The sequence below is a fragment of the Lissotriton vulgaris genome, chromosome 4_1 (genome assembly GCF_964263255.1).
Source record: "Lissotriton vulgaris chromosome 4_1, aLisVul1.2, whole genome shotgun sequence".
In the NCBI taxonomy this organism is placed as follows: Eukaryota; Metazoa; Chordata; class Amphibia; order Caudata; family Salamandridae; genus Lissotriton; species Lissotriton vulgaris.
The window spans coordinates 1,523,487,672-1,523,510,205 of record NC_141691.1 but is presented as its reverse complement, the minus strand read 5'-3'; the positions used below and the strand labels follow the sequence as shown (position 1 = coordinate 1,523,510,205).

Below are 22,534 nucleotides of genomic sequence, written 5' to 3'. Positions count from 1 at the left end.
TCTGGGGGGTGGTGTTCCCCAAGGCTTTCAATTGCTCCAGAATGGAGACCACGCGGCTTACCTCTCAAAATATAAAAAGCCCCGGAGGGTGGTAATCCCCGGGGCTTAGATGAACCTTTGAGCTCCCTCACCCATTTATTTTGTAGCACCGAGGAATGGCGGTCCCCGGGCTACAGGGCCCCTCTGGACCCCCAACAAAAATGTAATATTTTAGACCTTAGGATAAACAAGCACAGGAGCCCCCGCTTCATTTTTATTTTTATTACGGCGGATCCATGCACCCAATGCACATTTCTCTGTTTATTCCAAAATAAAAAAACAATTGGGGACCCTAGGGGTACTTGTGAGACCCCCCTAAGTAGGTCTAGATGATCAAAATATTTCTTACATGCCCCCTTTATACGTGTTGAACACTTGTCCCACTATTAGGATCCTCGCTTCAAGCCGAGGCACAAAATGGCTGCCAACACTTCCTGGTTTCAAATGTTGACAACCACTTGACAGCCAATTACCATTCAGCGTGTGATTGGGACGGTGCACTTAGAGTGCGCGCAAGATGCGCGGATCCACCGAGGCCATAGATCTATATGAACTTTTAATTATAATTTTCTCAGGAACTACTGAACGGATTTACACCATTTAAGCAAAAGGCATAAGTCTGAACCAAAGACTACCACTTTGCCAAATTGGGTGTAGTTCCGTTCAGCCGTCCGGGCTGTAGCCGTGATGAACGGTTCCTATGGAAAATTGCATGGGAAAAACACGTTTTGGGACCCTCCTTTTTTCTCCGCCCCCACTTCAAATGCAATATTTTAGACCCCGGGATTTCTCCTTCCCACGTAGTTTTTTTTTAAACAGGCACAGGAGCATGCGCTTCGTTTTTATTTTTTTATGGCGGATCCATGCACAGAGCGCACATTTGTCAGTTTTGTCAACAAAAACAAAAACATCTTTTTTGGGCCCTAGGGGTCCTTGTAAGAACCCCTAAGCAGGTCTACAGGGTCAAAATATTTCTTACCTGCCCTCTTTATACGTTTTGAACACTTGTTCCACTAATTTCTAGATCCTCGCTTCTATCAAGGCACAAAATGGCTGTTAACACTTCCTGGTTTCGAATGTTGACAACCACTTGACAGCCAATCAGCATTCTGCACGTGATCGGGCGGTGCGCTTATAATCCGCGAAAGGTGTGCAGATCCACCAAGGCCATAGATATATATGTACTTTTAATTGTAATTTTCTCAGGAACTACTGAACAGATTTACACCATATAAGCAAAAGGCATGAGTCTGAACCAAGGACTACAACTTTGCCGCGATCAACGGTACCTATGGAAAATTGCATATGGGGAAAACACGTTTTGGGACCCCCCTTTTTCCTCAGCCCCCGCTTCATGAATCACCAGAAGACTTTCAGGATAGGAGCGGACCGGAGCGTCCCACCAGTTTGAAAATTTCGCGAAGATTTTTCAACCGGCGCCAAAGTTATTCCAAATAGACTGTTGCGGATTTCCTATGGAAAATAGGTCCTAACTATAACTACCTAAATATAAATATAAATATATATATAAATATATATATATATATATATATATATATATATATATATATATATATATATATATATATATATATCCTTATCCTTCCAAAGAAAAGACCAGAGGAGACAGCAGGCAATTTCTAGGCAACCATTTATTCACCATAACAGGCATGATGCATTTCGGTGGGCCTTCTTCAGATGCCTAGTTACACCTGTTAATGCTTGCAGCTGCAGTCCGATGATAACGCACACTAAATCCCAGCTTGCCTTTTTCCGGTAAGTGTCGGTTACGGAGCTGTGTTGTGCTTCGGTGAGCGCTGATTTGCCAAGCAACTTCTTCCTCAGAGGCTATGGCGGAAGAGAGATTTCGTGCATGTTCTGGTCCGTCTGCAGAGGTCCATTCGAGGACTTAGATGCACCCACAGTATTCCTGTTGGAAAATCAATCTGTGGACTATAATTGTTTCCAGCACTACAGCTCCCACAATGCTCAGCACTCATAGGAGCAACCCATTCAGGGGCGTGGAATCATATTTAATGAGAAATGTTGCCGGAACATGCACGCAATCTCTCTTCTAGAAACTGCTCTTTTTGCACATTTTATGATAATTGGTTATTGGTTTTAAAGTTGCGCAATGAGAATCTATTGTTCCAGCATTGTTTTAGCATAATTAATTTTAATATGTTATTTATTCATATTGTCAAAAGGTATTTATACCATAATAAAAAATTGGGTATGTTATTTATGCTATTTTTGCACAATGAGATCATATGAGGTATTGATACCTTTTTGTTAAAAGAATGCACATATGTAGGTCATATACATTGTTTAATGCAAAGTAGACCTATTGAAAGTAATAGCAGCGAAACTTTTGATCTAGTTAAAAACTGCTGTTTTTGCACATTTTTTATCATTAATTTAATTTTAAAAGTGCGCAATGAGAATCGATTGTTTTAGCACAATTGATTTTATGTTATTCAATCATATTATCAAAAGGTATGTATGCCATGATAAAAAAAAATTGGGTATGTTATTTATGCTATTTAGCACACTGAGATCATATGAGGTATTGATACTAGTATGTGAAATCCGTACATCGCCAATGCTATTTTGTACAATGTGGTTATACAAAAACGTATAATTCTGTTTTCTTTTAAAAGAATGCGCATACATAGTTTATATACATTGTTCACTGGCATATAAAGAAACTGAGCAACATTTGTTTACATGTGGGCTTATGAACTTACCGGCACTGTCACTTGAAAATGAGGTGTAAAAAAACTGTATACCCTATAAGGGGACAGTTGGATAAGGGGATCAGCCTTGCACATATATATCTGTAAGGTAGAGCCACACAACCCAATGAGCCTGGACAGAAACCCTAGAACTAGTTCTCAATTAAAAGAGTATGTTATATGTTTTATGTGTATGTTTATCCTATGTAAAAAAAAAACAATAAAAAATTACTGAAATAAAAAAGAAATCACGTGGTTAAATGAGAGCACGTCATGTGATCAAGGCCCTTCGGGGCTGAAACGCGTTATGGCTGCCGTATATTTTGTGGGCAATAAATAATTATTGAAACGCTAAACTGAGGTCCGTGCTCCATCTGTTTTGAAAGATCCCAGAGGTTAATGGAGGGCCTGTGATATAAATATATATATGTGTATCTGTATGCTCCATTTTTATGTGCACCCGGTCGTCTGCATTAAACTTTCACTGTATGTATTTCACCTCATTACAATCAGATAAATCCCAAACCCTGAAACTGATTGTTTTTGAAGTATTCTTATGGATACATTCCAATTTTAGGTGTATGTTGTGTATTTGAGCCAAGCAAGTATGGAGCAGTGATTGATCACATTACTGTAGAATTATAATATAGATAATGATCCAAATAAGCCCCACGGGACTATTGTTTTGGTATAACACTTTATCATTATGAGTTGAAGCCCCAGAAGATCAAAGAGAGGTCATAGTCCTCATCAGAACTAATCCCAACTTTTAGGCCAGTCACTGCTACGGGAGCCGCAACCAGTCAGGTTGAAGTTTTGCAGAAAACAATGGTTGCCATTTTTGTGCTTGCATTGTCTAGTGTGCTTTCTGGAGACGTTATCGTCCATCCGTTTACCTTGCTTATTGAGAATTCATACACCGTAAAATGTTTAAGGGTGTGGTAAATATTAGTAAACCAAAAAAAGTGCGAAATAGTAACTAGCAGGGTAGAGTTTTCGGGGGGAGGGGGGTTGTTAAACGTTATCTTTATTGCGATCATGACTCCAATACACAACTAATCTACCGATCAGATCAGGGAAATACACAGATTTACCCACACATTAAAAAGAAAAGCAATAAGATGATCATTGGGCACTATGAAACAAAAGTCCTCTGGTGGACTCTTATCTATGATGATGCCTAGTTACTCTTAAAAAGTCAAACAGGACCTGAGCATTTAGGAAGCACTACCCATACAATGGTTTAGGATAGCAAGAGCTCTTGATGACGAGACGTGAGTCCAAATAGGCACAAGGAAACCGTGCCAACTTAGCATCAAAGTCGGGGTCCGTGCTCTTAGATACTTCAAATCTGAATTTGCATCTCTTACATTCCATAAACGCCACATAACTGAACACGGTTACAAAAGCAAGGGAAACCCAAGGATCATTAGGGACCAAGGGTAACGAGTAATTAAATGAGCAGTGGTCCCTAAGCATCAGATTTTAATACAATATTTACCGGAAACTTGATAATTTACATGCATTGTTCCAAAGACTATACAATTTCAATCTATTTTCAAAGGTAAAACCAACAAAACAACATTAAGGAATGTATCCCTGCTGGGCTAAATCCAAAACAGGTGTAAAAAAATGTATAAAATTAAACAACATACAGGCAAAAGACAGGGTGTGAACAACAATCGTATACAAAAATAAGGTCACTTCTGAACCAAAAAAAAGAGGTTTATACATGATCTAGCGGGTCATAGTGTGCGTCGATGGCGTTTTGATTCCATGCCAATATGGGACCTAGTTTCTCAGAAATTTGTATCTCTTCTGAAACGCACCCCTCTCTGCCCACTCAAACTTGATTTGGGCATTAAGCCTATCCATGATCATGCAGGGCTACGCCCATGATGTTTTGGCACAGAATGGTCACAACTCCCGATCTGGCACCTTATGCTGCTGCCTTCAGTGAGGTTTGTGCTCTGGATAAGACAACTAAGATTGGCTTGATCAAACCGGTAAATGGCCTTCGATCCAGCATTGGCCTGCCAAAGCATGACAACGATTCCCCACCAGCCTACACTAGATGCCAGGTCAAATTATTGTATTGGGCGTGGGTTGAGCAGAATACGCTCTCCTAAATTAAACAGGGTACTCTGGCAGAAGCTTTTTGAGATTTGAAAACCAACTGTGCTTTGGTTTGCTATTTTGATATCATCAAAGCTCCAGCTGATAGGAAACTCTATACCCAGTTTAGGCATGGCAGCTTACCAATTAATGCCTTTACAAACTCTTGGCTGAGCAACAAATCCCAGCCCAAGGGCTGTCCTTGTTGTTCTTGCCTACACTAATCGATAAGCCATGTTCTCTTTGCGCATAGCCTATGAGAAACCAAGGAACAAATGGCTATCGCCAGTGTGTAGACAACTTGGGGCCCGAAATTTTAAAGGTGCCTTACACATACTGAAGACCGATGCTAGACCCTTATTCGCTTGTGCAACCGCGAAATCTCTAGGCCAGCCTTGGGCGATTAGAAGGAGGGTGTTTCAACCCCCTTTATCTAGCCCTGAGAGCCAAGAAAGTGTTGCTTTACTTACACAAGATGTCACCTAATGCTTTTTTTTCTACATTGTTCTAGGCCTGGGTTATAAACTCGGGGTCTGTTACTTACAAAACATCTTGAATGCATTTGCACTTTAGTCATGGGCTTGTTACAAATTGCTTTAATTATTTGATCATTTTTTTATTCACCTTCTTTTGTATGCTCCGATTACCTAGCCCCGAGACCAAAGAAAGTGTTACTCCACTTACACAAGATGCCACCTAATGCTGTTCTTTTTACGTTGATCTAGGCCTGGATTGTAAACTCGGGGGTCTGTTCCATTCAAAACTTCTTTAATGCATTTACACTTTAGTCATGGGCTCTTATTCCTTGTTACAAATTGCTGGATGCATTTTAATTATGAATTATTTTATAATTGTTTCATTTACCTTGTTTTGTATGCTGCTATTTCTATGCCTATCCCAGCCATTTTTTAATTGTAACATGTTTTAATATTCAACTGTGTGTTGCTTTCCAAGCCAGTCTGCAACAAACGCAACTTGTATGGCTGTATCTTTTATGGTTTTTAACCGAAATGAAGAAAGTTGATTGATTCATTCGACCATCATCAGGACAAATAATGGTATGCCTGTGAAAAAACGAAATAGTGCAATGATACATTTAAGCACCTGGCATCATATCATTCCAGGTAGGGCCAGTAGTGCTGAATTGGCAATAATCCACTACCATTGAGTTTTTGAGTAAAGATAAACTGGCCCTCCGTTCCATACAATAGTTTATTCCAATGAATAGGGACTCCAGACCAGTTTGTAGGATCCAATTGTATTCCCATGCAGACGTTCTCATGGTCTGTCTCCATTCTTGCATATTGACAACCGATCAACATACGGCTTGATACTGTGACCCTGAATTGGAGTACAGCTGGATTCTACCGGCTGGTCTGGAGTCCCCAGATTATCTTTACTTAAAACCTTAATGAAACTTCTTTTTTCAGACGTTTCAATATGCTTCAATCTTTACCTGAGATCAGAGCCGGTCCTAGGCCTTCTGAGGCCTTCTGAGGCCCCGGGCGAAAGGGAAGATGTGAGGCTCCTCTAAGTGCCTTACTGCCTGCGCGAGGGCCGGCAGCGGGCCCCCTGAGCGCGAGGCCCTGGGCAGCTGCCCATACCGCCCATGCCTAGGACCGGCCCTGCCTGAGATATCATTATTTCACATACCGCACTGCATGTGGACACAGCTATCTTCGTAACCAGTATATCATTTCTGGGTTATTGCCATGCTGAAAATACCTCAGGAGTCCAGGTAGTGTATCCCTAGTGAGCTTTTTCAGCCCTCAATGACTGACTGTTTTTGAAAGGCACCTGCCACCCACACATGTGCTCTGTGGCTATAGGGAGGAGTGCACTTCTCTTCGGGGATAAAGGCAAGACACCAGGGCGCCTCTGTTGCACGTCCCCTTCACATCTTAGGAGAAAAAGTTGCAACAAAAAGAATGTGAGTAGAAGGTGTGAGCTGCCATTACCAGACCCATTTGGCGCTACTCCGTTTTTGCAATGGATTTTCTGGTACACATAATCCGTGTAAACTGTAGTGCAGAAGCCTTGCCTACACCCCATAGAATCAGTATTTTCCAGGATGTGTTGATAAAGAGGGATTTTAAACCTCTGAAGATTTATATATTTTTTTGTACAGGATGCATTGATGAAGATTACAAGTTTAAGAGAGAAGTTGTTGGCTGAAAGACAGAGCAAATTTGTTCTTGAGCTTCAAATTCGGAAGGAAATGGGAGAAGAAATGCTACAGCAGTTGGTGGATTTGGAGGAAACCTGGAGGTATGACAACCATTGGACTACATAAATGTATAGTTGTTGGTGGAGCTCAGAGTATTAAATCCAACGCCCCCGCCCAATGCCTTAGCACTGAAGAGCATTGTACCACATTATATAGATAGCAGTAAAAGCACATTTCAATGATCATGAAATACCTTCTATAAGTGTATGTGAGAAGTGATCGATTCTTATATATTTTCTTGGCTGGTAGACCTTAAGATTAAATCCACAACCATGAACAGACATTCACATTTCCTGTTGTTGGTAAACATGAACCCACCACACTTTGGCCTTCATCCATTTACATGTAATGAGGAACCGTGCATACCAATATGAAGTACATTGATGTCCATCAGTGAGGTGCCCTCACCCCTGCTGTATGAGTTCTATCCAGAGTACCCTTCAGTAGCGGCTGCTACCGGATGGGGGTGATGGGGCGGGGGGGGTTAACTGACTAAATTTTAAAAAAACACAGTGCTTAGTCTGGAACAGAAGCCTGTGCATGTTCCTGAACGGGCTGTGTAATGCAGCCTGGTAGGAACATGCAAAGTGCGCATGAACTGTTTGACCGGCACAAGAGGACCGCCCAAATAGTTCATGCGCACTTTGTGAGTGCAAACTACTCCTCCCCAGCTCTGGCCAGCCCAACCCAACTCACACAGGCCACTGACTGCATGCAAGCGGAAAAAAAATGTACAATAACGATACGTTGTCATTTTATTTTTCCTTTTTTGTGCAGTGAGCCAGAGTGCTCGAAAGCTACTCTGCCTTTGCAGAGAAGCCGCCACTGGTACCCTGCACACATCCATTCAAATGCCACATTGACATAACCAAAGTAGCAGCATGAATTCCAGGACCAAATGCTGCTGGGGGTGTCACAGAGGTTACATATTGTTTAATATGACATTTTTCAAGATGATGTAACGGCCACCAGGTCTAATATATCTTGAAACCACAATGTTTCTCCTGTGCTTTAAAGGTGTTACAACCTTTTTAGGTCTCACCTACGCAGCACGCATGCGCTGCTTAGGAAAAAGACCTTTAGCCATCGATTCAGTTTATGTCCCAAAAGCGTGCACGCATTGCATTGCTTTCAACGGCAACGCTTGCACGTCTGGCGATTCCCTTGCGGGAGCGAGCTTTGACACCATATGTTTGTAATTAACTTGCAAACACATGGTGCCCCTGTCTCGCTCCCGCAAGGGAAACGCTTTATGTGCTCTCAGCCGCACTCCCCTCTACCCTCTCACTTTTAGCGCGAGGCGCACGCGCTTTTTCATTTGAGTGCTGATGAGGAGTCACATCGGCAGTTGTTGGCTACCATTTATTTACATGACGTTTATATTGGTTTCCTAATCTTAAAATCAATCCGCAGTTTTCTGTTGGAGAAAAATGTGAAAAACTGTTTTGAAGCCTTTTGTACCAAGGCCTGTGGGCAGAGCAGCAGTGTTCATTGACCAGAACTTCTCACTGATGTAGGTGTTACTTCAAAGTCGAGGATTATGCCAGCCCCTTTATAAAACTTAATTCCATTTGGCGGAGTAATGCATCCCTGGCAAGAAGTTGCAGGAACAACTGGCATACAGTCTTTAAGACACATGATAGCTGTTGTTTGTAAAAATGTCACTTTGGATTTTTGCAGCTTGTAAAGGATACAATAAATTGTCGCGGGACTTCACCTGGTCAGCTGAGCTTTCATCCCTGTCTTCCATTCGGGTCTACTGTTCCATTGAGGCCCCATGTTCAACGTATGGTTCAACCCATTCGGTCATGCAGGCCGCTTCCTCACTGGATCATGTTCTCCGTCATGTGACTTGATGTCCTAGTGTTTGACTGATGTGTGCACTCTACAAACTAAACCTTTTCTACAATCAGTCCTCACAGGAAAATCTGGGATCAGGACATAAGGTTAGAAGAGAAATCATTGGATGACCAGACGAAACTGGGTATAGGGTCTGGTAAGACGGCAAGAGAAGTACCAATAACTGGCTGCATTACCCAAGTGAAGCATTCAACTCCACTTTCCTCTCCTTTTACCTCACATTGTTAGTAGATCGAGCCTTCCTCTCCGTACCCCTCTTGACCTATTACTGGGTTGATTGATCTACAATTGTCAATGCTGGAATTGTGCGATTCTGCAGCATTTTGCGCCTATGCCTAATTATGGACTTGCCGCACCACCCTTCATCTGGTGAATAATTTGCAGATTTTTTTAACCAAGCGCATATGCATTTTTTTTTTTTTAACTAGTGCATCAAAAATTTCTAATGCGCTCCCATGTATCATGCAGCTCAGTGGCAGGCCCTTTTCAGAAATAACTGGTCACTTTAAAGTTGCTGTATTTAGGTGTTATCCTTATACTACTGAGGTAAATTCTTCACTCTGCACCACCACAGCATCACTCAGGACCACCACAGCATCACTCAGCGCCACCACCGCATCACTCAGTGCCACCACAACAGCATCACTCAGTGCCACCACAACAGCATCACTCAGCGCCACCACAGCATCACTCAGCGCCACCACAGCATCACTCAGCGCCACCACAGCATCACTCAGCGCCACCACAGCATCCCTCACAGGCTCCACAGCATCACTCAGCGCAACCACAGCATCACTCAGCACCACCACAGCATCACTCAGCGCCACTACAATACTACTCAGCATCACCACAGCATCACTCAACACCACATCAGTATCACTTAGCATCGCCGTTGCATTAGTACACCACCACATCATCTTCACTCAGCAAGACTTGAGTATCATTCAGCATCACCTCAGCATCGTCTCCGCACCAGTCACCACCACCACCACCACCACCACCTCTGCATCACTCAGCACCACCTCAGCCCGCTCTCGGAATCTGGCATCTGTTGATTCTCCCCTAGCGTCTGGCCGCTGCTAGTGTTATAATACAGGTACTAGTTCCTAACCTTCACCCTCCTATTTTTTTATGCCCCCTCAAAAAAAAGCTTTAACAAACAACCATTGGAATAGGCAGAAATAAGATGCCAGCATTGCAAGAACAAAAGAAAACTGAGGATTTTTTTTATTGAAAATACTTTTTTAATGTGGTCGTTCAGTTGTACATAATGCCTACTTGGTCATATATAAGGTAACAAAAATGCTTCTGACACTTTTTTATTATAACTTTTCAGCATTCTGCACAGCACCCACACTTCTCAATAGCACAGCTTGAAGACATTGGCAAAGTCAATAGCTCTAGCTAAACACTTATAAGGCCCCAAAGGCGAGACCTATTGGCTATGCCAATGCTTGTTAGGCTTGGTGTTAGTCAAGGCCATTTCCTTTGACTAAAGTGATACATTTAGAATATACTTCCAGCCAGACTTCTTCATCTGTTGGTCTGTTGTTGCCATTCACATTTTTCTTCTGCTCACTCTACCGGATGGGGAAGTGGGTCAACTCACTTTAACTATTGGCGAACACCAAAGTGAGTGATGACTTTCTGCCCTTTCAAAAGAGGCATACCCATAAACAAAGCCATTCCCTTCAGTGCCAGGGGCTACTATGCCAATATGGGGTTTTGAGACCAAAATAGGTACCTTTTTATTTAGGCTGTTTCTTTATACAGACGAGTACCTGGGCAGCTCCCTCAATAATAGAATTTTACAAAATCAGTGGTAAAACAAACACGTATTGGCAAAGCTAGAAGGTTGACAGCTAATACCAGACTTATTGGTTTTTGTCAATGCTTGTTTTGTAAAACTTTGTAGATTCTGGGAAGGATGCTTCTAGTAGTTTTAGCTTGAAGGAAGGTTGCAGTTGTCAAATAATGCTGTGCAATGCAGGTTAGTTTTGGTTGTAAATATTTAATACAGTCTTTTCTTCTGTAAGATAGAAAATCTGCAAAAAATATGCATTAAGGAGCACAACAATTTTAAGGGCACTCATTCATGTTGAAACCATTGTTATTGATTTCTTGTTACTATTACTGGGTACGTACGCTGACTCTTAGTTGCGATTATGGATATCATCTATACATAGCTTACTGGTAAGCAGTGCTAAGGCAAAGTTGCAAATTTCGGATGGTAACTTTGTTATAAGTGATTTTTTTATTGGATAGTTTGCTCCATAATAGTCTTGTAGCCCGCTGCTGAAGTATTTACCGGTTAATGGCTCTAAAGCCAAGTTATAGGCCAGAGCCGCAGCCGAGGGTTTATAATGGAGAGGGTATTTAATAACTGGTATAGCTCCAGGCTGAAGGGTTGTAAGGCTATTAGAACATTCCACCAACTGAGGGTAATATTTTCTAAATTAAAATGGTGAAATAGAAAGACAAATATTGGAATGATGTAGCAGAAGTCTAATACCAGCTATTATTAGCCCTGATCCACTTCACTGACTCCTTCAAAACTCCCATTATTCAAATTTCCTAATGTACTTTATTGCTTGAATATGCAATGCCACATTCTTTGAATATAGATAGTTTACCCACATTCTGGAGCATAGCACATTCTTTCCTGAAGGTTCTCCATACCACATGTTAGTCAGTTGTTGTGTATCTTTAGGCCTGGAATACTGCACTTTGCTCGGAGGCTAGAACTCCTCTGGAATCAAGCCACACTAAAACCTACTTGGCTTCCTGTCCACCCTTCATATAAAAACCTGCAGATTACAGATTGACTTACTTGGGCTTTTTTTCTTGACTGTGTTTGACAGAGAGAATTATACTTTTTTCTATAGGCACGAAAAGACAATCTCTGCAGTAAGCCATAAAGTAGTTAACATTGTTAATGTTATGTTATGTTGATTAGTAGAGCACCATAACCAATAAAAGGGTATCCTGTCGCTGAGCAGATGAGTCTATGCACGCCTAGGGGATAGTGGAACTACTTGAAAAGTCATGTCTAAATCTTTTTGCCGAATTCAAGAAGTGATTAGGTGGGTCTTATGTGTAGCAGCAGGTTCTTCCACTCTTTAAGAGCGATGTCTGAGAAGGCTCAACTGCCGGAACTGGTTTTCCATATGTGTGGGATTTGTACAAGTAGGAGTCTGGAGTAGTGTAGATGTCTGGAAGGTTTGTGAAGGCAAATGCGATAGTTGAGGTAAGCTAGCCCAGTGTTATGTAGTGCCTTGGAAGTGTGGATGAGGAGTTTGACTTGTGCTCATTTGTGAAAGGAGAGCCAGTGGACCTCCTTCAGGTGTGGTGTGGGTTGTGGGTGTGGTGTGGGAGGATGAGAGTGATTCTGTCCGTTGAGTTCTAAATGGTCTGGAGCCTTCTGGCGAGTTTGTGGATTCCTGAATAGAAGGTGTTCCCATAGTCTAGCTTACTTATGACCAACATGTATGTCATGCTTTTCCGGGTGCCATTTGAAAATCATCCTCCCATCTTCAGGATATAGAAGAATGAGGCTGTGACAGCATTGACCTGGGTAGTCACATCAATTATGCTATTAACGATGATCCAGTAGTTCTTGGAGTGGGTGGTTAGGGTGGAGGTCCATCCTAGCTTTGCTTGCCACCAGGTGGATAGGCTCCTCCTGACGATCACAGTTACGATCTTGTTCATGTTCAGCTTTAGACAGTTGGTCCTCATCAAGTGGGTATTTCAGTCATGCATGCATTGAACTTGAGCCAGGTACTGGGGGGATTGTGTCTGTAGCGAAAGAATGAGTTGTTGTCTGCCTAAAAGATGACATTGATATCCTGAGAGTGGATGATGCTGGGTAGATTGATCATGTATGCGTTGAAGTGGGTGGGCTCAGGGAGGATCGTTGTGGAACTCCACAGATGAGGTTGCGGGCATTCGAGTTGCAAAATGCCAGTCTGACTGACTGGGTCCTTCAGGTCAGGAAGGAGCAGACCCATCAGAATGTGTGTCCTTGGATTGCGATGTCATGTAGAAATTGGATGAGGTTGGGGTGGAAGACTGTGTCAAATGCTGCAGAGAGGTCCAAGAAGATGAGGGCCACTGTGTCTCCTCTGTACAGAGTCAGGCAGAGGTTATCTGTGGCAGCAATGAAGGCAGTTTCCTTGCTGTGGTTGGGCCTGAAACCAGACTGAGCGGTGTCAAGGAGATGGTGGTTGTTTAGGTATTCAGTTAGGTCTGTGTTTGTCTCTTAAGACCTTCTAGTAGGGAGGTTGGTCTGTAGTTGGTAAGTGTGGAAGGGTCCACAGAGGGTTTCTTCAGCAATGGGAGGATAGTTGCATGTTTGTAAGCATCTGGGAAAAATGCAGAAGAGGGGGAGGCATTCAGAATGTGTGTGAGTATGACACTGATGGGTTGCAATCCTCTAGAGTAGGCGTGGTAAGGTTAAGGGTACAAGAGGTCCCCTGATTGATTGACTTCACGGTGCAGGCGGATTCTTCTGGGTGATGGCGGGCCTTGTGGTTAGCACTGGTTCTTTGAATAACATTGGAATGTATTTGGTGAGCTTCGTTGGGTCTGGTTTCAGATTAAAGTTGCTGTAAATGGTGGCCTTTTTGTTGCCAAATAAGTGCGAGATTTTTGCAGAGATCCTGCAAGGGAGTGATCCAGGTGGAAGGGGCTAATGTTGAGGTGAAATCTTTCACAATGGCAAAGATTTCTGTGCTTCTGCTTTTGTTAGCATCAATGCAGTCTGCCAGAGTGGCACGTTTGGTGGTCCAGACCATTTGATGGTACCGTCTCAGGCCGGATTTCAATGAGCTCCTATCTGCATTATCCTGACTCATTTTTCCATTCATACTCCCAGTTGTTTCCAGTAGCGTCTCATTAGTCTGAGCCAAATGGTCTGTGGTCTGGATCTTGTATTGTGTTTGAGGCGGCACAGGAGAAGATCCAACTGTTGAACTTCTTGGTGGCTTTGAGATGGATGTTGCTGTATTTGGGTTGGTGGGTCGTGAGGGCAGTGTTTCAGTCCTTGTCTTTAATGCTGTTCCAGTTTCGTCAGGCTGGTCTGGCGGTAGTGTGGGTGCAGTGTACCAGGACAGGGATGCTGAACTTGATGTAGATATGATCTGTCCAAAGAACTGGCTTGTCCACTCCCATGCTGGAAAAGTTGGTGGAAATCGCATCCAGGAGGTGTCCAACGATATGGGTAGGTCCCTTTACTCGGGTGAGGCCCAAGGTTTCAAAGTCTTCAATGAGTGCTTTTGAGTTGGTGTTGGTGTGGTTTTCCAGGTTGAAGTTCAGGTCTCCGAGTAGGATGTAATTGCTAGCATTGAGGCGAGTGGTGCGACAAAATCCATAATGATGTTGGTCCATTGGTGTGCGGTTTGTAGATGAGTGCTGCTTTGGGTGAAGTTGGCTGTGACGTGGCGTTAGAAGAACAGATGTTCCATGCTGGACGATGACATGTCTGTGGATGTGGGGCATCTGATAGTGTTCTTGTGGATGATGACAATTCTGCCAACGGGCTTGTGAAGGCTGTCTTGCCTGGCTATCTTGTAGCCAGAGGTGATGACTGTGACAATGTCCGGTGTGGATGCGGGATTCAGATACTTTTCCATGAGAAAAAGTAGGTCAGAGGCATTGTCGTGCAGCAGGTCCCAGATCTCTATGACCTGTTTGGTGAGTGAGTGGGTATTGAGGGGTATTTTTGCAAACGTGGAGTGTTGTGTGAGTCGTTGTAGGACTGTGTGATTGTCAGAGAGTGGGGTGTTGGGTGCTGTAAGTGTTGGGTGTGGGTAAGTGCTTAAAAACTTGGAGTAAGCAAAGGAGAATGCTCCCTCTGTGTTGTGTTGTGCAGCAAGGCAGCAGCATATGGAGCAGCATCTGGGGTTGAGGGTGCAGAGGTGAAGAACCGGGTTTTAGAACCCTGCGGCGCCAGGGGCACGCCCAATGTCTTCGGGTTCACCTGTCTTAGAATACAGAGACACAGGATACTTCTCGGTGACGTCAAAGACCAAATTTATTGGCTGCAACCAGGAACAGAGGTCTACGAAACACAACACGGGTGGTTCGTCAGAGACTGTACAATTGTAGTATTGCGAGACTTCGTCTTTTATGCCAAAAATCACATTCCTGACTAGCATCAATTATTTACGAACTGTCCAATCACACAGTGACATTTCAATAGATATCGCATAACGACAAGCCCACTTTCAGTTGTCCAGCCCACCATAAATGACAAGGCAAAATCCAACATTCTTGCTCGGACAGGCCGGACAAAACCCATAATAAAAGGACCTCAACCCCAAACAGGCCATAAAAGAAGGAACAGAAACAAATGAGAAACATGATAGAAGGGTGTGTGCATGTACCATAAACTCAGCAATGTCCTGCTCTTTGATCTTTATCTGACCAGCTGCCTAACAAGGAACTGGCTCAACAAGGTCAGCTTCGGGCAATGGAGTCAGTTCGTTCAGGTCACACAGAAGTCCGCTAAAGGTGTACGTGTCCCAAAGACTTGTTCGGCCGTAGTCATCGGCCTATGTGAGGGCAACCACAAAATGGCTGCCGCGCACAAAATAGAACCCAGAGGTTCGAACGAAATCCCTGAAAATGCAGTGTATCCATCAATCGAACATGACGTAAACACTCGTACATAGCGCACTCATTATTTGCAGTCCGCTGATACCAAAATCGTCTTGATACGACAACCTTTATTGAACGGGTTCAGAATCATGGAACCTCAGAGGGTAGCAGTGTGGTAGCTGTGAGAGGAAAAGGGTTACTGGCACTGTGCATGGCCCAAGCACAGACAGGCCTAGACGGGCTTCTCTTTGGTGTGTCCGCTAAGCATCCACGCTGTGGCATCAATTAAGCAGGTCCTGGGAAGTGAGAAGAGTGTCACTTTCTGTGCAGATGGATGATGAAGATAACTCTCTTGCTTGACTTCTTTTTAAGACAGTTTAGGTGGGAAACCAGTGATGTCACTTCATGTGAGGCTGAATGATGGGAAATCTATCTACAAATCTATACATTTAGACCTCCACCCGGCATGTCTAGTCAATATGGTTCGAGTAGCGGTTGCACAACAGTGCAAAGTGGGGCAACACTATAAAGGGTTATATTAAATAAATAATTATATAAAATAAATTGAATTGATTGCGATTAATTATGTAGTGTAATAACACAGAGTAAGGAAATTAGTTGTAGAATGCCCCAACACAAAACATTGTCGTCGAAGACTACAAGGAAAATGAGGACTTTATCAGCATTGCTATGATCTGTGCTCATTTTGTTGGGATCTCTTGCCTTGTGTAGGACGTTGTTTTTGGTTATGCTTGCATGCCTCTTATATTATTTTGTTAATCTTACAATAGTGCCCCCGCTTGTTTTTTTTTTTTTTAGCAATAGTTTCTTTATTGCTGGGACTAGTGTGTGACCCGGGAAAGAAGGGCATCACCTTTAGAAAACTGTCATTGCCACTGTGAAGGTCTTGGAGTCCTGGGCTTTAAACATCATTACCTTGTGGTCGAGTTTCTATGGATTGCTCGTTGGCTGGAATATGCCAATTTTAGGATCACTAGTGGAGAAATCAGGATCACAGCCCTGTGTGTGTGGCTGCCTTGGTCTGGAGGGATCTGCTGCAAAAATAGGACGCTCTCTAAACTAATAAGTGTAGCATGCTATTGTTGCAGGAGGAACGTTGCGCTCACTGATTTTTGGGTGACTTTTGCCACGGTCTGCCCTCAGGGTGTCTACCAGGATTCAGTTTAGAAAGGCTGGGATAAAATTAATCCTTTTGGACTGGAGTTGGTATAATGTGTATGGCTGACTTGTGAGATGCTTTAAAGCTCATCTGTCCTTTAATATTATAGGTATGTGTATTTACACCGCACTCCTGCCAGATGGCCATATGTCACAAGAGCAGTATGTTGGGTGTGGTACTACTTAAGCCACACCAAAAGTGCACTAAACATACTTGTAGTTGAAGATCTTACCTGGGGAGGAGCTCGTACTTTAAGGTCAGGGCTGATCAGTGATGGACAACTCTTGGAGACTTTATTCCACTTTATTGGCCTGAATATTCATCACTAGATAAATCTTCTGTCTCTAAAGGCAGTCCTCACTGTCGGCAGTCCTGTAAAGAAAAAGAACCAATCATTGGAGGGTAGCAATTGGGAAGGTAGCACAAGTTAACCAGGGATTTAGTAACAGTTGAGCATTTGTATTGCAGCGGCTTGAAGAAACTAGTTGGGTACAAAAACCTGCAAATTAATTTAAAGGAATTACTGAGAGGGGAAAGGGGGTGCATCAGGTGAAGGGAGAACAGAAAAAAAGACTATTTAGATCTAAGGCTAACAACAGTAGTAATAATACTAAAACCTAAATGGTAATGAGTCTTTTTCATTGTAGGTAGGATAAGGAAAGCCTTGATGGAGAAACAGGGATTGAAGGGGGCATTTCAAAGATGGCGGCCAGGTCGGATGCACGATGAAGAGCTCGGCGTCCGACCCGCGGAGTATCCTTCTTATTCTTCTCACGCCTCCAGTTCTTGCACCCCTAAAGTGCTCTCAGAGCTGGGCAGACTTGGATGACTATGCCTGGCACAGATCTGTACACCCGGCCATGTTGCGGCGGCGCGGGGCCCAAGGCACACTGAGTCGCACCCAACCAGCCACCATCTCTTGGCGCAACGGTACACCTGGAGCTGCGCGATCGAATAAAAGAGATTGGGAGCAGCCCAGTGCTGTGTGACCCATTACAGGAACATTCTGCAATCACATCGCCATCAGGGCAATTGGTTGGCAGCCCCCTGGTGTGTGCACTCGCCACATCAGCAGTCCGGAACCAGCGCAGACCTCCTTGCACACCGGCCATTGCCCTGGATATATTGTGGTGGAGCGGACCACGCGGCCCAGCATTATTTAACTCGAACTTGGCTTCAAGGCGGTGCGACTCACCTCAAAGGTATCTGGGAGCCCTCTCCCTCCCTCCCCCACAACTCCTTGTCGGCATTGCAGTGGGACTGTTCTACCCCAGTACGAGGCATGAATCCCATGCTGACCTGCTCTCTTTAAAGTTATGGATTGTGGACATAGGGACAGACTTGCTGGAGATGAGTGGCGCTGGGCCTGCCACTATGCATGGGCCGCAGTAGCGCATGAGTCAATCCCCTCTGTGAAAAGGAGCTCCAATGCACTGGGGACAATGGTAGCCCATCTGCTGCACCACTACCACAATTTGAACCCCAATAAGCCCAGCACAAGTAAGATCATAATGTAAATTGATACTTGTATAGCGCACTACTCACCCGCAAGGGTCTCAAGGCGCTTGTACGAATACCGCTGTGGAACCCATCCTGGCTTTCCCTGTGAGGCGTCCACTCCTGGGCACCCCCAAGGTGGAGGCCAGGCATCCTTGGCGTTGTGAGGCCGTTGTGGAGATTAAGCAAGCTATTGCCCGGAGTTGCAGAGTGGGACTCCATGATTAGAATAGGCACTGAGGCGAGAATTATCAGGTCTGTGGAATTTTGAGCCCAAGACCCGCTGAGGCGGTGAATTGAACCCTGGTCCCGGGCTAGACCTCTGCATCAGGGTCTGCCGCTCTAACCATTGAGCCACACTTCTCTAATGAACTGTGTTACTCCCCTACGACTGCTTCATGTGACACCTGTCCCCTGCTACAGTTCATTGCTGCAGGAATGGGTTGCCACACCGTGCTGCCTAAACAAAAGTTACCCTTGACTGGTGACAGGACGATGGAGTGACCCCCATGGTTACCCTCATTACTTGCCATAGCCATCAGGCAGGTATTTCTCAGCGGCTTGCTGCTAGCCCATAACATACGCCTGGCTGGTTTCTGTCACCTCAATATAGTAGCTGCCATTCGTAGCACGGGGTGTGGCATAACTGATCACTCTCTTGCCCTCGAGATGGTGAAAAAAATTACATAGTGCCCTTGCGACAACCAGCTGTGCACATGGGATCAACGAACCCCAAACATTGACGATCCCACGGACAAGACTTTGGCAGCCACACTATGGGAGCACTCCCGGCAGGTCTATGAACTCCTATTTGCAGTTCTGGACATTAAATCTACTCTCAAACTTCAACTGGACTCCTTATGTATCGATGTGGGTCTCCACCTTCTGCTCGGTTGAGAGGGCCCATATGGTACATGGGAGACCCCGTCACCCAGGCACCCTTCCACATCCAGTGGTGGCACGCTTGTTTAACCACCGAGACAGAGAGCATATCTTAAAGGCGACAAGTGCCAGGGTCCCTGGAACATTGAGAACACCCAAGTCCACATTTACCCTGGCTATACCCTGGAAGTCCAGCGGTGCAGATCTTCCTTACTGGAGGTGAAGAAATGCTTTCGTGATCATGGCATTAAGTATGCCTTGTAGTTCCTTGCCACTCTTCGGGTGATGCATGAGAGCATCACCTCCTTCTCTACAACACCAGAGAAGGCTTTTACACAGGGGCCTTGCACCCACCTCTGGGGGCAAAATGAACCTCTTCACCTCATAGAAAATACAGCGGCAATGCAAATCACATACCATAAATTGACCACTAGGCCCTACTAAGGAGAAGCAGCCTAGGAGAGGGCTCACATGGTGGAGGCTGTGGAGAAACCTGCGTCCGTCCGCTCTTCCTCTGGCTTAGACGTGGAGAGCCGGCACAATGACTCACAAACAATGTCTGACTCACAGAGTGCTGCAGTGCTGGGTGGCGGTCCATCTGTCATGCCACAGTCTGCTGAGGACCTACTGTGGCCTACTCCTTTTAAGTTTGGAGAGTACTCAAGTGTCCGTCTGTGTTATTGGGCATCTCTTTTTCACTGCAGCTGTAGCCATGGTGCAGGCCTCGGCCAGTGGTTGTTGTCCTGCGGGCCCACTGCATCCATTGAAAACTGCCCCCACCCACAAAGAACCACTGGTAAAGGCTATTCTTGGGAACTGTTGGTATTGAATTACAGTGCAATAGCTGACCACCCATTGGCAAATTGGTCAGGGAGCAGGAGTTGGGTGTTAAAATTATGTTTCAGTTCCTCACAAAGTGAAATGTTCTTCGATCTTAGTGGGGATTTCACATTCTGTGTTTGTGGAGGGACCGGCGGTTCGGGGTGGGCTGTTATTGCTGGAGGGGCTACTCTTGCTTAAAATGTAATGGCTTTAATAACAAATGAACAGGGCTCATCAGTTTTGTTAACCTGGAGCATCCTCGAAGTCACAGGTTTCGCAGGGCATTACAGTCTGTACCAATACCTCTACAGACATAAGATCTAAATTGCACCACAACAGGAGACTCATCTCACATCACAAACACTTGAGTCTATGTGCAGGCGCTGGAGGGGGATACTAATAAGGACTATATATTCCAGTTACGCTAGAGAAGCATTGATTTGGGTCTCTCCTGCGACGCCCCTAGAGGTTCTATTTACTCAAATTGATCCTGAGGGCAGTTATGTAGTGTTGGAGGGACTGCTAGATGGTCTCCAGCTATCGCTCATATAGCTTCCTACAATCCATGACCCCAATGGTGCTGCGGAACATATTGGCTCCAATCGACTGGATGGCGGGGGGACTTCAATTGCAATCCATATCTCAACAAAGACTTTTCCTGCGCCCCACTCCCAAGAGCCGAATCGATAGCTCTTACACAACACTCGCAGAAATTGGCCACTGATGTTCAGGTACAGGACGTTTGGCGGGGCCTGCATCTAGACACTAAGGAATAATCATATTACTCTGGGTTGCATGACTTGCACACCAGAATAGATCTAGTCTATTGTTTTCGGGAAGCCATTCCCAGGGTGTCCCATGCAGAATAACTCTGCTGTACCTTCTCAGATCACTGTCTTCTATAATTACAATTCACTTGGGGGAGATATAAACCTAAAATCCCAAAATGATGTTTGCTTCTGGAGGACCTTCGGGACATCCCGCTCAGCTCCTCCTTTTCAGACATTAAATTTAATTTCCAGACCATGAGGGCAGTGCATCAGGAGTCGGAGGAGAGTGGGATGCAATTAAGGCTACATAATCAAATTGGTTTACGGAACTAGGTTTTCCCTCTGCAGGGAACGCAACAACCTGGAAGCCGACATATACACTGATATGGACAGTTATCCTGTACCGACCAATTGGTTGTGGCTCCCCTGGCCCAGGTCAGATAAACACACAGGATTACCCTAGAATTGCTGGGTTCCCTTCGATCATGGGGAACCCAGTACTTGCCATAGTATTTGGCTAGATGGCATGCTGAGTGAGATCAGACGCACAGACTGCTGGCATGGCTTCTATGGTCAGACTCCCCTAAGAACCCAATTAAGGTCATTAGTGATGATATGGGACTTATCGTAAACCAGCAGGAGAGCATCAACACTGCTTTTTAGTCATATTACACTTCCTTGCACATAGCCCTTTTTAACACCTTAGCTGCGTGTAAACATTTCTCCCCAGTGCTGCGCTGTCCATTAGAACTAGTGCTGAATGGACGTTCAATGGTCGTGCGCAGCACTGGGGAGGTAGCGCTGCTGACGACCATTGGCCGTCAGCAGCACTTAAGGGGTTAAGGACGATCCAGCCATGATACAGTCCTTTTTAGAGAGCATTGTTCTCCCCCATATCCTGCCCCTCGCAGCATGGTGAGCTATAGTCTCACTTTACTGAAGCAGTGATAAGTGAAGCCTTTATGCAGATTGCTTGAGGCAAGACCCCTGGAGCGAACAGTTGGCCATTGGAATTTCATTCAACTTTTAGTAAGAAATTGGTCACCCATTTACAATGAGGCATACGATGGGGGAGTATTGCCCCTCTTCCTTTATGAAACAGTGCTTGTGGTCTTGCCTAAACCAGTCTGGGACCCATTACTTCTAGGATCCTACCATCCACTATCCCTTTTGAATTCAGATGATAAGATACTTTGCCGGATGTTGGCCAACAGATCGATTGCATCACATCACAACTAGAATGGCTTTATACCTGGTAGAAACACCTTCCTAAACCTGCGTAGACTTTTTATGCTGATTCCTGGGTGCTTGCAATGTCTGTACACCCCTGGGTCTCCTCACTCGATCTAGAGAACGCTTTTAACACCCCCCTGGGATGGTGTTATTTGAAGGAGGCCCCAAGTTCCTTAAGTGGATCTCATTATTGTACATATCACCAGTGGTGTGGGTGAGAACTGGATTTTCAATCTCTTCACCATAGAGTGGGTTGCTCCTTGTCCCTGATTATATTTGCGCCACCAATGTAACCACTCACTTGCACACTTCGACAGTAGGCCACGAGCTGGGGATAAGGTCATATAACCAGTGGCATATAATATCACTGTATACAGACGACCTACTAGTATATTTGTGTGGAGATGCAGCGATACTCTCCGCTCTTATGGCATTTCTATAGCAGCTAGGGCATGTATCAGTCCTGAAAGTAAACTGGAATAAATTCCTACTGTTCTTGATGACTTTGCTATCCCCTGAACAGAGGAGGACACTCCTGTCCTTCACGTCCTGTGAATCCTTCAAATATCTGGGG

General features: G+C 44.6%; 1 protein-coding gene across 1 annotated transcript in view; it reads left to right on the top strand.

Moving 5' to 3' along the window:
• LOC147724186 (kinesin-like protein KIF20A) overlaps positions 1-22,534 on the top strand; it is a 434,630-nt gene that overhangs the window by 292,597 nt on the left and 119,499 nt on the right. Inside the window, exon 13 of the mRNA XM_086966965.1 lies at positions 7,018-7,157. Within this exon, the coding sequence (XP_086823091.1) occupies positions 7,018-7,157 (140 nt within the window). The remainder of the gene's footprint in view (positions 1-7,017; positions 7,158-22,534) is intronic.